At 44.5% G+C, this 16,709-nt stretch overlaps 1 protein-coding gene across 8 annotated transcripts in view; it reads right to left on the minus strand.

The window, feature by feature from the left end:
• The window catches only part of KLF12 (KLF transcription factor 12), a 212,351-nt gene that overhangs the window by 15,059 nt on the left and 180,583 nt on the right, over positions 1-16,709 (minus strand). For all 8 annotated transcript variants that reach the window (XM_035114717.3, XM_035114707.3, XM_088668516.1 and 5 more), the window contains one exon: positions 11,900-12,057. In XM_035114717.3, the coding sequence (XP_034970608.1) occupies positions 11,900-12,057 (158 nt within the window). The remainder of the gene's footprint in view (positions 1-11,899; positions 12,058-16,709) is intronic.

A 16,709-nucleotide genomic window follows, 5' to 3' on the forward strand; every position in this document is an offset into this window, starting at 1 on the left:
CACATTGCTCTGGCAGTTGGTTAGTAAGATACCTGCTATCCTAAAGGTCTACCAACAACTATAACAGCATAATGGGACCTCTGCCTTCAGAGGCAATAAACCTTTGTGTTCCAGATGCTGCGAAAAAGGTGGTTATGCCTTCATGCTTATGAACCTCTCACAAGCATCTTCACATTGTTGTTTAGTCGTTTAGTCATGTCCGACTCTTTGTGACCCCATGGACCAGAGCACGCCAGGCACTCCTGTCTTCCACTGCCTCCCGCAGTTTGGTCAAACTCATGTTGGTAGCTTCGAGAACACTGTCCAACCATCTCACCCTCTGTCGTCCCCTTCTCCTTGTGCCCTCCATCTTTCCCAACATCAGGGTCTTTTCCAGGGAGTCTTCTCTTCTCATGAGGTGGCCAAAGTATTGGAGCCTCAGCTTCAGGATCTGTCCTTCCAGTGAGCACTCAGGGCTGATTTCCTTCAGAATGGATAGGTTTGATCTTCTTGCAGTCCATGGGACTCTCAAGAGTCTCCTCCAGCACCATAATTCAAAAGCATCAATTCTTCGGCGATCAGCCTTCTTTATAGTCCAGCTCTCACTTCCATACATCACTACTGAGAAAACCATAGCTTTAACTATACGGACCTTTGTCGGCAAGGTGATGCCTCTGCTTTTTAAGATGCTCTCTAGGTTTGTCATTGCTTTTCTCCCAAGAAGCAGGCGTCTTTTAATTTCGTGACTGCTGTCACCATCTGCAGTGATCAAGGAGCCCAAGAAAGTAAAATCTCTCACTGCTTCCACTTCTTCCCCTTCTATTTGTGATGGGGCCGGTGGCCATGATCTTGGTATTTTCACATTATGCAGCTCCATCCTACACATGTTTACTTAGAAGCAAGTCCTCCAGAGTTCAGCAGGGCTTACTTCTGGGAAAAAGTAGACAAGACTGCAATGTTATGGTGCTTTCAGGCACCATAAAAATCAGCCAATATTAGCTTCCTCCTCGTTACACATGGTAACTTGCAGGGCTGGTCTCAGGATCTCTGAAAATTCACTCTTTCATACAGAAGTACAGAATGCGGCTGGGTACAGTGCAGAATGAGGCCTGTTGTCTTCTTTGTTTCCTCTGCAAGCTCTGGAAAAACCACGTCAAGGCACACAGTGTTGTGTAAGTATGGTAGCATAAACTAGCATACCTTCCTTCATACCTTGGATTATTATTTTTTGTGGAACACTAGCTGCAAGGGTTGAATACCCCTAGAATTTTTTTTGGGGGGGGGGCAGGATGGTTGTTTTGAGATTTCTGCCTAAAAACCATACTGTTTCAGCCCTGAGAAACTGCTTACATGTTTATGAAGATGCAAATGCTTCCAAATGGCATTTCATGTTACCACAATCAACTCCATGAACTTACATCTGTCTACTTTAAGTGACCTTAAATCTGTAACGTATATATTTTGCACAGCCCCCACGCAGCTGCAGGGCCCGGTTTTCAATCTTGTTCTAGGAATGCATGTGGGCTGAAGTTCTAGAAGGCACAGTATTAAGCACTGATTTGGACTTTGGGGAAATCTTATTCTTTGAACATAATGAAATCATCAGCATTCCCAGGTGGCACACACGCAGACATAAACACACATATAACTATTTAGAAAGCCAACAGTCACTGCCGAAAACCTTTTCATAACAACTCGGAGACCGAGCACAATCAAGGATTGCTTTCCTTTATCCCTCTAAGACACTGTTGTGGGAATAACCATTGGGGATCTTTTCCAGCTGGGCACCATGTCAGACCTACAGAGCAGAGGAATCATTCTTCAGCATGCATGTGTGCGCATTTGTGTACGCTTTATGATCACATCCTTGCAATCACATCTGAGAAGGCTGCATTAATTTGCACCTGAACCCTAAACGGAGCCCTGGGACTTTGATAGAACTTATTTCCACCATATTTATTTGCTACATTTATATTTATGGTCGCCATATTGAAGACCTGTGCTCTGGCCCTCTTCATGCTGTTGGGACTATCATCTCCCTTAGTCTTTGACCACAGGCCATGCTGGCTGGGACTGATAGGAGTTGGAATCTAACAACACCCCTGAGCTCTGGAATGGCAAAACACTGGCCATTATCTAGAAGCACTAGATGGTGGCTCAGTAATTTACCATAGGCTACCAAAATAAATAAATAAATAAATAAATAAATAAATAAATGGGGGCGCGGGTGGTGCTGTGGGTTAAACCACAGAGACTAAGGCTTGCCGATCAGAAGGCGGTTGGCGGTTCGAATCCCCGTTATGGGGTGAGCGACTGTTGCTCAGTCCCTGCTCCTGCCAACATAGCAGTTCGAAAGCAAGCCAAAGTACAAGTAGATAAATAGGTACCACTCCGGCGGGAAGGTAAATGGCGTTTCCGTGCGCTACTCTAGTCCACCAGAAGCGGCTTAGTCATGCTGGCCACATGACCCGGAAGCTGTATGCCGGCTCCCTCGGCCAATAAAGCGAGATGAGGGCCGCAACCCCAGAGTCTTCCGCGACTGGACCTAATGGTCAGGGGTCTCTTTACATTTACACAAAAAAAATATGATTTCCTAAATGGTCCAGTTATCATGTCTCAGAGTCACTGCTGTCTGGTATTATCTAAGTCTTAACTTTCAGAAACTAAACATGACCATGTCCATTTAGTGTGACACAGCCTTAGACCAATGAATTTGACAATTAGAAGCCCATTTTACCTATTCTGAACAAGCAAGCAAGCAAACAAGCATCTCAAGTTCTTGGTCACCAATTCCTTATTTGCCACTCTGGGTGCTATGTGAGCAGAAGATCACAACAGTAACAACAACTCAGTCAGTAGAGCATGAGATTCTGAATCTCAGGGCTGTGGGTTCGAGCCCAGCGTTGGGCAAAATATTCTTGCATTGCCGGGGTTTGGAGTAGATGAACCTCATGGCCCCATCCAACTCTGCAATTCTATGATTCTATTATTCCAGAGCCTCGTCTTTTTGTATTATGTTCTCTATCCTGATATCCTTGAGGTTTTTATTTACAATCAAGCGGCATATAATGTTTTGTTTTTTAAAAAAACAATATACAAAAATCCTTTAACATTGCAGCAATCCGTTTGCTGACTACAAAAACAGGTAACAAAAATGAAAGCTGAAGAAAACGATTCATCTATCTATACTGCAGGCGGAACTGGGCCAGGTTATTTGCTTCTGGAAGCAGAAAATCTAAGTGGTTTTAGTTTTAGAAAATAGGAAATAAATGTCAAAACTGCTACTCTTTACTGGCAAATCAGTTTGCTCTCTGAGGCAGTTGCTTCACTATGTCTTACGACAGAGACAGCCCTGAAGAGCCCAAACACAGTAGCTTCTAGTGGTTTCCGTAGTGAAATTGGAAACACACACAGAAAGATAAAGCCAAACTTGAAGTACTGCTACGGTAGTACAGTGGAACCTCGGTTTATGAACACCTTGGTTTACGAATTTTCGGTTTACGAATGCCACAGACCCATCTGGAACGGATTAATTCACTTTCCATTACTTTCAATGGGAAAGTTCGCTTCAGTTTATGAACGCTTCAGTTTATGAACAGACTTCCGGAACCAATTGTGTTCATAAACCGAGGTACCACTGTATTGGTATTTCAACCTTAAAGAAGTAAGGAGTTGGGGCTGATGATGTAACCTTTCAGTCTGGCAAGGTTGTTGTGGGACAAATTCTTGTCGCCTGTGGCATAAATGAACGTGGAGAATTTGCCGTAAAGAAAGCCAAAGAGTCTACAGAATGGCGACCAACCCCGAGAGGATTAGAAGGAGAGAATGACTAGTCTCCATTCTGTCAAATGAAGGGATTACTCTAGGCAAGTAAATTTCTATCAGGTAGAGCAGACAAATAGTATTAAACCATTCTTAACAAAACAAAAGGTACTGAATGGTGCTTAAAGGTCACAGAACAAGTCGAACTTATTTTTCATGTCTCCAGTCATGGGTCTTACCTGTGCTTCCAACTACTGAAAGGGGGGAAAAACATGAACAAAGACTAATGACAGGTGCCATTTCTTATTCAAATAAATATCTGGTGGAGCCTGAGGAATGCAGAGTTTAAACAGGCTCAGACTAAACAAAACACAAAAGTTGTCTGCCATCCTCTCTTCTGCAGGTGTCTCAGATTTATTAAAAAGGAAAATACCTTGGACCACAGAATGCCCTGTAACAAGGCTGCATTTCTGACATCTTTAGCAATGCCTCCATTGATCAGGAGCCCCAAAGTCTAGTTAGAGAGGCTTCTCTATAGCTCAGAATCAAGGCATTTTCTTTCTGGCACTATCGTGATCCTCTGAAATAATACTAAAGCCCACTGAGGCTGTGTATTGTGCCCTCAGTTTTCCTGGAGTTGGGTGTCACCAAGAGCTATAAGCTGATCAGGCACAAACTCACAAGCTGATCTTATGCTCTCTGCCCAAGCTTTGCTCTGAAATGTGGGGACAACACCACTAGGCCTCCTTTGCAGGATTGTCAACAGGATTAATTAAATAATGTGCCTGAAGTGCTCTGCAAATTTGAAGTGTACTATCCATCACATCTGAACTGGGCTGATGGCTGCTAAGAGCTGGACTGTTGATAGGTCCCCTTCATTATATTTAAGGAGGCTCAAAGCGCTTTCTTTTAATCACAGGCCAAGTACTCTGAATTATAACATTATGAACCCTTCAACTCCAACACTGAATCTTCCAGTGGAGATTGTGTGGACACACAAGACCTTAGATCCAGCTCCATGACTTCTGTTGCAAGGCTACTGAGACTGCAAGCTCTCTGGGGCACAGAATCGTATTTTGTCACTATTACACTGCAATGTGATGAGACAGTAAATAAATAGAAAGCTACCATTAAAGAAAATGTTAGTGTAAGCCAGTGTTAGAAATGGAGAAATGAAAGCAAGGAGCTAAATGGCACCTTGAGGGACCCAGGTGGCGCTGTGGGTCCCTCAAGACCACTGAGCCTAGGGCTTGCTGATCAGAAGGTCGGCGGTTCGAATCCCTGTGATGGGGTGAGCTCCTGTTGCTTGGTCCCAGCTCCTGCCAACCTAGCAGTTCGAAAGCACGTCAAAATGCAAGTAGATAAATAGGAACTGCTACAGTGGGAAGGTAAACGGCATTCCCATGTGCTGCTCTGGTTCGCCAGAAGCGGCTTTGTCATGCTGGCCACATGACCTGGAAGCTATACGCCGGCTCCCTCGGCCAATAATGCGAGATGAGCGCGCAACCCCAGAGTCGGTCACAACTGGACCTAATGGTCAGGGGTCCCTTTACCTTTACCTAAATGGCACCTTGAACCTAGGCACAACAATGAAATGTCTAGGCACTCTTTTTTATAACAAGAATACAAAGCTGAAAGGGAATGAACTGCAGCTAAAATATTATGTTCATTTTTTTACATGGTCTAGTCCTTCCCCTGCCCCCCCCCGGATATTCTTAAGAGGGTCTCTTCTCCAATCTTCAGAGAGGAGCTGGAAGTGGGGAGGCAGAAAAAGGTCCTCCTTTCCTTCCACTCTGTAGTTTTAATCTGAAATCTTAGGCGCAGTACTGCGCCCAGAGCCCAGAAACTGCTCGCGCTAATGAAATTCCCTGTCGCAAAATGTGCCTAGAAGTTTTGAACACTGGTGTAAGCGTAGAGTCATGCATAGTCACCCTTCCCACGCTGTATTTCAAACTGGTGGGAACACAAATGTGTCATGATTTAAGTTGTGGAAAATACTGTTGACTAAAACCATTGAAATGTACGACTATGACAAATTTAGAGCCTTTAATTTCAGTGGGTCCATTCTGAGTAAAAAAAAAATTCTACAACTCTTAGTCATAAGCCCCTTCTCCTCAGGCAAGGTTGGTAAGGAATTCAAGGGCAGGCTTGTAAATAGCTACTTGCCTGCTGTGGTAAATAAGAATCCTCTCTAGGTGAATGGACAGGAAAGTTCAAGTCAGAAGATGGGGATCTTTTATTCATTTTTAATCTGTTGATATACCACACATGACTAACGTACATAGGTATTGATAGGTGGGCTGGAAAAGGGCTTGTGGGCTAGCAAGTATGGACAACTTTTTGGAAAACAATGTACATTTGTTTCTTGTATGGCAACCAGTCCCTTTTGCCTATGGAAAAATGGTCTAGTAAGACAGAGGCCATAATTGGCACAAAGAAGTTGTTTTGTATGAAACTGCCACATAGCAGGCACTATGGTTTTTGAACTATACATGCAGAGAGACAGACTTGAACAACGGATACATATTTTGTGTATGAGTATCCAGTGTTTTTTAAATAAAAACCTGCCATCTGATTTGCACAGATTACTCATTAGCTGTTAGCAATTAGTAGAATCTATGCTGACAAATCACAGGTGATATGACCTGTGATAGTTTCTCTCTTGAAATAAGACCACACAAATTGATTCATAATCCTGTAATAATTTACATTACACATGCTATTTCTCGGCTACTTTAGATGGTTATGGGTGGGAGGCAGGGTTATGGGTGAGAGGCAGGGAATCAGAATTTAATACCTTGCATGTGTGACTCAGAATTCCTAGCTTCTGGTATGGCCATACTTGGGTTTCCAAGGAGCAGTTTATTATTAGAGTTTGCCCTCTAGCGGATTTTATGCTCAGACAAAGATTTTTGACCGTAACCCAAGCTGAAATGCCAGTGGAAGGCACTAATCGCTGCAAAGTATCGGCACTGTTGTAGATGCTTCCAACTTTCCCCAAACATGTCTGAATCACCAGCAGAAAAGGTTGCACCAGCACAATGAAGTGGTTCACCTTTCCTTTGCTGATACAGCAGTGCTGCTTCCCATGCTATTTAGGCTATGTTTTAACCCAGGAGATCACATAGTTATTTCACATGCAGGCGGAAAAGGTTTCAGGAGAAGTACATACCATGTCAGTCCCGCCCATGCTATTTCTTGGCTTCAAAAGCTATCGGAATGGACTGGATGGAGTGAAAGGAACAAGCACTGGCCTCGGTCCAGTATACCTGAAGGAGCGTCTCCACCTCCATCATTCTGCCCGGACACTGAGGTCCAGCACCGAGGGCCTTCTGGCGGTTCCCTCATTGCGAGAAGCCAAGTTGCAGGGAACTAGGCAGAGGGCCTTCTCGGTGGTGGCGCCCGCCCTGTGGAACGCCCTCCCAACAGATGTCAAAGAGGAAAACAACTACCAGACTTTTAGAAGACATCTGAAGGCAGCCCTGTTCAGGGAGGCTTTTAATGGTTAATAGATTACTGTGTTTTATTTTTCTGTTGGAAGCCGCCCAGAGTGGCTGGGGAGACCCAGCCAGATGGGCGGGGTATAAATAATAAATTTATTATTATTATTATTATTATTATTATTATTATTATTATTATTATTATTATTATGTAGTGTCTGACTCACAGGATTCTAGGCATCCAAGCTACATCCTTCCTGCTTGACATCTACTTTTCTACGGTCCATGAAAGTTTTGGATTTAAGAGCCCAGGAAGCTGCTTTCATTGAATTGAACTGAAGAGTTGAACTGAAGAGTTGAACTGAAGAGTTGAAAGGGGCCTTGAGGGTCATCTAGTGCAGTGTTTCCCAACCTTGTGCCTCCAGCTGTTTTTGGACTACAACTCCCATCATCCCTAGCTAGCAAGACCAGTGGTCAGGAATGATGGGAATTGTAGTCCGAAAACAGCTGGAGGCACAAGGTTGGGAAACACTGATCTAGTGCAACACTCCACGGCGCAGGGATCTTTCATCCAACGTGGGGCTCGAACCCACGGCCCTGAGATTAATAGTTTCATGCTCTATTGACTGAGCTATCACAGCACAGTCCATCCCAACCCAATACTATCTACCATGACTGACACTGGCTCTCTGGGGTCTCAGGCAGAGTTCTTTCCTATCACCTGCCACCTGAACCTTTTCTGTATGTGTATAGCAACTTCAACCAGGATCTCTAAATCCGGATCCCTCAGCTTCAACCAGGATCTCTAAATCCGGATCCCTCAGCTTCAACCAGGATCTCTAAATCCGGATCCCTCAGCTTCTCAGGAAAACGATGAATTCCAGGCATATGAAACCATTTAGCAATTTCTGCGCAATTCTGCTTACTTAAGTATTTCGCAAGAATGCCTAATGGTGCATTTGCACTGCATGAAAAGGTAAAATTATGCAACAGCAAGTTTCTGTGATCTGGTTTTTTTCCTATTGAAGCCTGCTTATCCTTGCGTGCAGGGCTGTCATAATTCATTTATACCTAGCCAATATCATACACTAATAGCCCCAGGGCCATACATAAATAGTTGACTCACTTTGCTCTGGGCAAAAAAGCAAAGGCTCAGATATAAATGCAAGATGAGATTAGCTTGTAAAGTATGTTCACATTCAACACTGCATGAGACTGTGCAAACATCCCAAAAGGTGCACGAAAGCAATGTAATTACGTTTTGTGGTGGTTGTTTCTTGTGGTTTAAACTATGGGATTAATAGAGTGTGTAAGACTCACACAACTCGGTCTTTGATCCATTAATTCTGCCAAATATGGTCATCCATGGAGGCCCATAGTAAACTTCTTGGGTTGCAAAACAGGTGTGTATCAGACACTCGGAAAGCCACAATACATAGGAACATAGGAAGCTGCCTGATACAAAATCAAACGACTGCTGCATTTGGGTCAGTAGCTGTCTAGGGTTTTCAGACAGGAATCTTCCCAAGGCATAAGGAGATGCCGAGGATTAAACCTGGGACTTTCTGCATGCAAACCAATGCACTCTAGCACTAAGTTTTAGCCTTTTGCACTATACAAGGGATGGTTTTGGTTTTCTGGTTCGCCAGTTCTGTAACTTGCCTTATGCGGTCATTTACTCAGCTCAGTCTTTCATCTATTATATTACTGCATATTACGATAAAAAGCCCAAACAAAAGCAATATAGAATCATTATTGTGCTCCCCACTTACTGGTGCCTTAATGAGGGTGGTTCTGTTCTCCCCCCCCCCTTCCCAAATGAACACTTTTGTTTAGGGATACTGAAGTCAAAAGACATTTAGTACCGAAAACACATCTAACCCAAGAGTTGCTAAACAGCTGTTTAGGTATGAGCAGCCTGACATCCAAGCACCTTTTCTTGGAACCAATTCCCTCTGATTTTAACAGAACAGCTTATTTTCCAGTTAATTGGGTTTAGGATTGCCGCCTGCGAGTGAAATTTACAAGCTCAGGTGATTAAAACAATCAGAGACACCCTGTGATTTTTTTTGATTTTTTTTCCAGGAGGGGCTTTCCAGTGAGCTCTTCCGTACGATGGGTAAATTAAGGCAAAGTTGTACGATGGGTAAATTAAGGCAAAGTACGATGGGTAAATTAAGGCAAAGTTGTGCTGCTAAACGCAGAAGCCGGTGGCAAATGCATATATTAAACCCCACACAAAATTACACTCCTCCAAAGGCAGTCTGAATTGCAGTACTTAGCATCTGGCTCCAAAGGAGAATAGAAGTTATGAAAAGGGTTTGGTCCCTGCGCTCTGATGTTCAACCGTTAGAAGCCACAGGGCTAAGCACCAGTTATTTCATGCCCCCCCCCCCAGTGTGGCCACGGGGAGTTCATAACCTCTCTCTGGTTTTGCAAGTCGGGTGTGGCGAACCACCACGGAGAGATGCTGAGAGCATGCGCCCCCCTTGGCTCTGTGCCTCCTACCCTCAGTTTTCAAAGTCTGTTCCAAGTGGCCTTGGGGTTCCTGGGAAGCCTTGTCGTGGGTGATCAGGGGCAACCTTCGCTGAAAGGCAGCTTACCCGCCACTTACCAACCCTCCCCTGAGTGTGCAGCCACAGGGCAAAGCTGGGTGTGGTCTAAAGGTTCACTCTCAGTTCAGGTGCGGCTACCCCGAAGCCCAAGAGGCTGTGACCTGCCTGAACTAAGAGGGTGGCCTAGAATGCTCCACGGGAACCTCTGCAACATACTGGGGAAGGGTCTGTGGCAAAGGAACAGGGGTTCCTCCTCAGCAGGCAAGAGAACACTTTGGGGATCCCTGAGGCCCAAATGGGAAAGCTGAAGCGTTGGTTAAAGAGAGTCTATTTTGACGGCAACTTTAATCAGTTGGAATCCTGATATCTTTTTTCTTTCCCCTACCCAGCTCCATACATATTCTCCTCTTGTTTTGCTCAGATGGAAGTTCAGGACTTTTATCCAGGTCCTCTGAAGGTGGCAAGACAAAACATTTGCTTCGTTATAGGTAGCGATGGATTAATCTGCCAGTTCCCGTTTCTTCTTTTTCCAGTACTCCCTATTTCCGCATCAGTTTTGAATTTTTAAAGAAAGGAAAAGTTGCACACATTTCCCTTAACATAATGTATTTTTATACATTATTTCCACCAATATAACCATATTTGTGTGCATTTCCCCCCTAATATATGCCTTTTATTTTCTATGTTTTTCGTTGTGGTTAGAGAACTACATTGTAAAACTTTGAGAACTACAAATGTTAAAGGACGGCTTCATTTCAGATCACATACTGGTTTAGGAAATGTGAATCAGGTAGGTTCACATTAAAATGAAAACTGAATTAATTCCTCCCCCATTCAAAGTTACACCCTACCTTCTCTTCCTCAAATTATCTAAAGCAGGCTTCCTCAACCTCGGCCCTCCAGATGTTTTTGGCCTACAACTCCCATGATCTCTAGCTAGCAGGACCAGTGGTCAGGGATGATGTGAATTGTAGTCTCAAAACATCTGGAGGGCCGAGGTTGAGGAAGCCTGATCTAAAGAGAAACAGATGAATTTCTTTGGCATCAGCTGAACAACCAGTACAGTGGTGCCTCACTAGACGAATTTAATTCGTTCCACGGGTCTATTCTTATAATGAAAAATTTGTCTAGCGAATCCCATAGGAATGCATTGAATATTTTTTTAAAGAAAAATTTACCCATAGGAACGCATTAATTGAATTTCAATGCATTCCTATGAGAAACCGCGATTCGCTAGACGAATTTTTCGTAAAACGAATTTGTCTAGCGAGGCAACCTCCGCTAGAAAAATCCTTTCTTTAAGCGAAAATTTTGTCTTACGGGGTGTTTGTTAAGCGAGGCACCACTGTAAATTAAGTCAAACTGAACACTGGGAATGGTGAGTAGACCCAGCGAAGCTAATGGGCATGACTAACTTAGGTTAACTACTTGCAAGGGGTCTACTCTGAGTGGGACTTAGTTGAATACAATCCTGGGCATAGATCTTGGTCATAGGCCTTGACCAGACATCCCCAAACTCGGCCCTCCAGATGTTTTGGGACTACAATTCCCATCACCCCTGACCACTGGTCCTGTTAGCTAGGGATGATGGGAGTTGTAGTCCCAAAACATCTGGAGGACCGAGTTTGGGGATGCCTGGCCTTGACCATGAGACAATGGCATCACCATCATCGAGTGTCAAAGCAGGAGTGCCAACTTGAGTAAAGTATTGGGGAAGGAGGGCAGGTAAGCCCCCCCCCCACATAATCACATGACACGGTGCATGCAGACCATTTGAATGGCAATGCCCATTCAAGGGGCTCAAATATTTTATTGGGCTCAGCCTCTAGGAGTTGGCTCCTATGTGCCAAAACTTGGAATTCCAAAACTGGGCAAAAATAATAGTTCTGATTTTTCAGAGTTTGACGTTAACTGAGAAAGAACAGGAACAGCAGAAGTGTGCCCACATGGAAGGAAAACCTCTGATTCTGAAATCACATGATGCTGGGAAGCTTAATAACCCCCAAGGCTATATGTTGAAAATAATTACTGTTTATTACACAGTGGTGAAAGCTCATTAATGTTTACTGTGCATTTTCATCATGTCAAAAACAGAACGTGCCCGCTGAGAGACAATGCCACTAGCACTGTCCATACAGCGAAAACCTTTGGCAAAACCCTTACCTGTGTGCGTCCTTCGGTGAGCCTTCAGGTGGGAGCTTTTCGTGTACACCTTGTTGCACCCTTCAAAATCACATCTGTGGATGCGGCGCTTTCTAGAGTCAGGCGATTCGGACCTTCTCTGGCGCCTTGTGCTCTCAATACTAAACGGCGAAATTGAACTGCGAGACAGAAGGAAAGCAGCATGTTAATGACTGTCTGTGCCGTTTGCTGCAAAGAATGGCAGAATGCAAGAGCTTTCGTTCTTTAATTGAAAAATCACAGGGAGATTGGTTGGAATGATCTCCGAACTGCTGATAGTTAAAGACTGGTTTCAAAACACAACCTTTTTTCCCTTACCATATCTCTGTCCGTAAAGTTCAACAAGATGGGACGCTTATTTTTGTGTGGCTAGAAGCTCCCTTTTCCCACAGAAGTCTTGCACAACATGTGACCCATGGAATCCAGCTTCGTGAAACAGCCATCCCTAACCTGTTTCTGCTATCTACCTGGGACTGCAAAAACAGGGGTAGGAAAGGGCATCACATTGGCTGGTGAACTGAGTTCGGCTCAACAGATCACAAGTTGTGCAGGCCTGCTCTGGAGGCTGCTCCCAAGATAAACCAATGCATGAATTTCTTTCCCCTCTTCAAGCAACACCGTACAGTGGTACCTCGGTTTGCGACCGCCTCGGGGAGTGACCGCTTTGGTTTCCGACCACCGCGGACCCGGAAGTGTTTACATCTGGGTTCCATGGCGCTCGGATGCGCAGAAGCGACCTGCAATGTGCAGAAGAGATTTGCGCAGTGCGCGCATGCGCATAAATGCTCGATCGGCGCTTCACACATGCGCAGAAGCGTACCTCGGGGAGCAACAACTCTGGGGCTCCCCAGAACCAATTGTGGTCGCAAACCGAGGTACCACTGTATTTTAAAATCTGGGTGAGCATTTAATAGCCGAGATGGATGGCTAATATAGACCCAGTAGTTAAGCTCAAATACTCAGGCCATTCTATTCTAAGAAAAGATGGGTAAGAAAACACCTTTTTACAATTAGCTGTAGGGTTTCCGAAAATACAATATTTTATGAGTGAAAGCGACATAAGATATAAAGGAAAACCGGGGGGGAGGGGGAGAGCTAACTCCTTAAAAGGAAATAATATCTCATACTACATGCCTGTTCATGCAAGAATCTTGTTCATGCCTAGTCATGTAAGATTCAAACAAGAACTATTTCACTAGTTCTAAGAAACTTCTCTCTCTTCTCCCTTAGTTAAGGGATTAGTAAGCGGTTGATTCATGCAAATAACAAATGAATTTTGTTGAAATGACAAATTGGATTATACTAAAGCTAGAAGCAGAGCCGTCTTCATGTGCTCCTTCCATGCAAACGCTAATCCAGGGACAGATAACCTGTTGCCTTCTGGACTAGCTGAAATAATGCTTTAATTGAAACTGCTTTTAAAATGTCTTTAATTGTTTTGGGTTGTTTTGTTTCTGAATTGTGAATGTGTTTGCCGCCCCAGGTTTCTTCAGGCGGAAGGATCAAATCAATAATAAGGTAAAAGGTAAAGGTAAAGGACCCCTGAATGGTTTAAGTCCAGTCAAAGGTGACAATGGGGTGCGGCGCTCATCTCGCTTTCAGGCCGAGGAAACCGGCATTTGTCCACAGACAGCTTTCCAGGTCTTGGGGCCAGCATGACTAAACCGCTTCTGGCGCAACGGGACACCATGAGTGCCTGAGCGCATGGAAACGCTGTTTACCTTTCCGCCACAGCAGTACATAGTTATCTACCTGCACTTTGACGCGCTTTCGAACTGCTAGGTTGGCAGGAGCTGGGACAGAGTAACGGGAGCTCACCCCGTCGCATGGATTCAAACCGCCGACCTTCTGATCAGCAAGCCCAACAGGCTCAGTGGTTTAGACCACAGCGACACCTGTTCCCTCCATAATGAATGAATGAATGAATGAATAACTCATAATAAATCCCAGCCAGTGTGACCAGTGGACACAGATAATGTGAACTGTAGTCCTACAAAATCTGGAGGGCCACAAGCCTTTCCCATCTCTGCACCAGAAGCACAAAAAGGGGATAGGATTCGGCCCAATGACCCTGCCCAACGTTGCTGACTCCACCCGCAAACACCTACCCACTAAGCGGTAGGCTTCCTCGCAGTTAGAAACACCAACAATTCTCTTTGCACGCATCCTGTTCAGTGCTCATTGCTGGAGGGGGGGGGAGGCAGTGTGTGGGACTACATCTGGATGAAATATGGTGATGTCACGGCCCTGAGGGTACCCCAGCTGTTGCTCCACTTCACTGGTGGCTATTTTTTAATCACAGCTGTCAGTTCACTGTTAACCACCTTGAATTTCTTAAGAAAACTAGGTAGGGTCAAAGTTTCGAAAAAGACAAATGAATTCCTAAATGCCATTGGGTTGCCACCACTTGTTTTCATTTGCTATGAACTAAGGGAAAAAATGAGGAAGAGGAGGGAAGCAAGTCCTGCTGGTTTCAGTAGAAGCCGTGCGATTTCCCAACATTTCCAGCCTAATTCTAATCAAATTTGTCAGTTTGATCAATTCATTTGTTCCTTGCATGAGTTAAAGGTATCTGAAGAAGTGTGCATGCACACGAAAGCTCATACCAAAATAAAAACTTAGTTGGTCTTTAAGGTGCTACTGAAGGAATTTTTTTATTTTACTTCGATCCAGACCAACACGGCTACCTACCTGTAACCATGAGTTAAAGAGTTACTAACCTTGGGGAATGCTTTCTGTTTATGAGTGATTTCTCCCCTTGGCAACTTTAGATAGTGTTACTGACTGTGATATCTAGTAATTCGCTTTATAGTTATTACCTCCAACCAAAGGTTTTCCTTTTTTTGCAGTGCTATCACACACAGCTACTATGCGGTCACTGTGTTACACCCCCTGCTTCTCCTGTCCTTTTCAGTGTAGCTATTGATAAATGCCATTCATATAATAGTGCAAAAAGGGGGCACACAATCTAGCCAAACAGGAAGCAGCAGCCTGGGCTGCCGTTCCTTTCCTACAGGGGTTTGAATTAAACAGAGTCCAATTATTAAATGTTATTCACAATGCAGAAAGGGTGAATTAGAAAGGGCTACAGAGAAGTAGTGGAGCATTTGTTGTTTGCTGCCAAAATGTTAAGTTGTAAAAATAAAGAAATAAAAGCCCAGGAGAAAAATGAGAAAGTATCAGTGGAGGAGTGACGGAGGAAGTTTGAAATATAACATCAATAAGCAAACCTGTAGCTTAGCAACAAATCAGGCTGGGCGAGATCAACTCTACAAGTTAGTATATTAGAAATGTGGTAACCATTTATTCTTTACTGGGACAAACCAAGGCAGAATAACTTTTATGTTCACAAGTATTAGGTAATCTAAAAATTGTTCTCTTTGGTATGCAATGTGATAAATTTAACATGTTTCTAATGTTAAAGGGGTCTACATGAAAGGTGATTATGTCTAGAGATAAATGCTGAAGTCAACGAATAAAAAAACCCATAATGTTTAGATATGAGTCGTGGAGTTGGAAGGAACCCCGAGTGTCATCTAGTCCAACCCCCTGCCATGCAGGGTTTCAGCAGAACGCCCAACGTGGGGCTCGAACCCACAACCCGGAGATGTTCTACCAACTGAACTATACCTAACAACTAAACTAGGTTCCCCCAATCATTTGATGCCTAGGGCATAACTTGTTTCTGGACTAACACCAGAAGTAGAACTCACGATGACAGTCACATTTGCAACACCAGGATAGCACCCTCCACTCCCCCTTGTCCTATCAGCTGGGACTCAAAGATGGAGCTGTGCCCTGTGTCTGACACCTGTGGCAGGAGTTGGTGCCACTGACATAATGAGTCGGTGAGGTTCAGCAGTAAAACTGCTAACACACTTGCAAAAGCTAAGCAGGGTCCGGTATGGTTTCAAATTGGACGAGAGACTGTGTGTTGAGATTTCTGCACTGCAAGAGGTTTGGACTCGATGACCCTTTGGGATCTCTTCCGACTCTATGATTCTATGAACTGCAGTGTCTCCCTCCATAATGAAGTCACAGCCCATATCCTGGCTGGGGGATGGAGCAATGCTTCACTATGGTCTTATTCAGAACTGTAAATCCATTCAACACAGTGGTCTTCCCGCAACACGCTTAATACACCCCTTATAGCCCTTCTAATAGCATACTAGTGTGCCCGGGCACACCGATTCGGAGTTGCCACCCTGAATGAATAAATGGCTTTCAAGCAAAACTTGCATTTAGCCGCTAGGTGGAGTGAGAGATCTTCAAAACGAGCAACCAAAAAGTGGCTTCAAACAGGCTGGCAATGTTATCTTTCCCTTTCTGTCAAAGGCAAGGTGGTTCATGGAAAGCAAGGTTTCTCCTCCCCACGGCAGTTACCTGCAACCCCCCCCCCAAAAAAAGCCTCCTGGGTGAATGAGATAGATGCTGTCTATGCCTCACAGCCTGTCCTGAAGGTGTAACAGCTTGGCAATATATTGGTAAATTGTCTGACACTGGTTCAGATCGCGATTCCGATTTCAGACCTTTTGAGCTGGCAATACATTGTGGTGGCCAGGGAGCAACGATGTATTCCCCAGCTCAGATTGCCTGCAGATGGCAAAGGCGCCGGCAGGCAGACGGAGCTCCAGAAGGTGCTCAACTGGAACTTATTGGGTTCTGTCGGCCTACCTGCCTCCGCCCGGGCGGGCTGCCTCTTTCTCCTGGTTGGTCTCTCCTGGAGGGACCAACAGGGAGGAAAGGGCAGTCCACCTGTCTGGGGCTGGGGAATCACAGGCAGAAGCCGATG

Source organism: Zootoca vivipara, chromosome 4, assembly GCF_965207765.1.
Source record: "Zootoca vivipara chromosome 4, rZooViv2.hap1.1, whole genome shotgun sequence".
In the NCBI taxonomy this organism is placed as follows: Eukaryota; Metazoa; Chordata; class Lepidosauria; order Squamata; family Lacertidae; genus Zootoca; species Zootoca vivipara.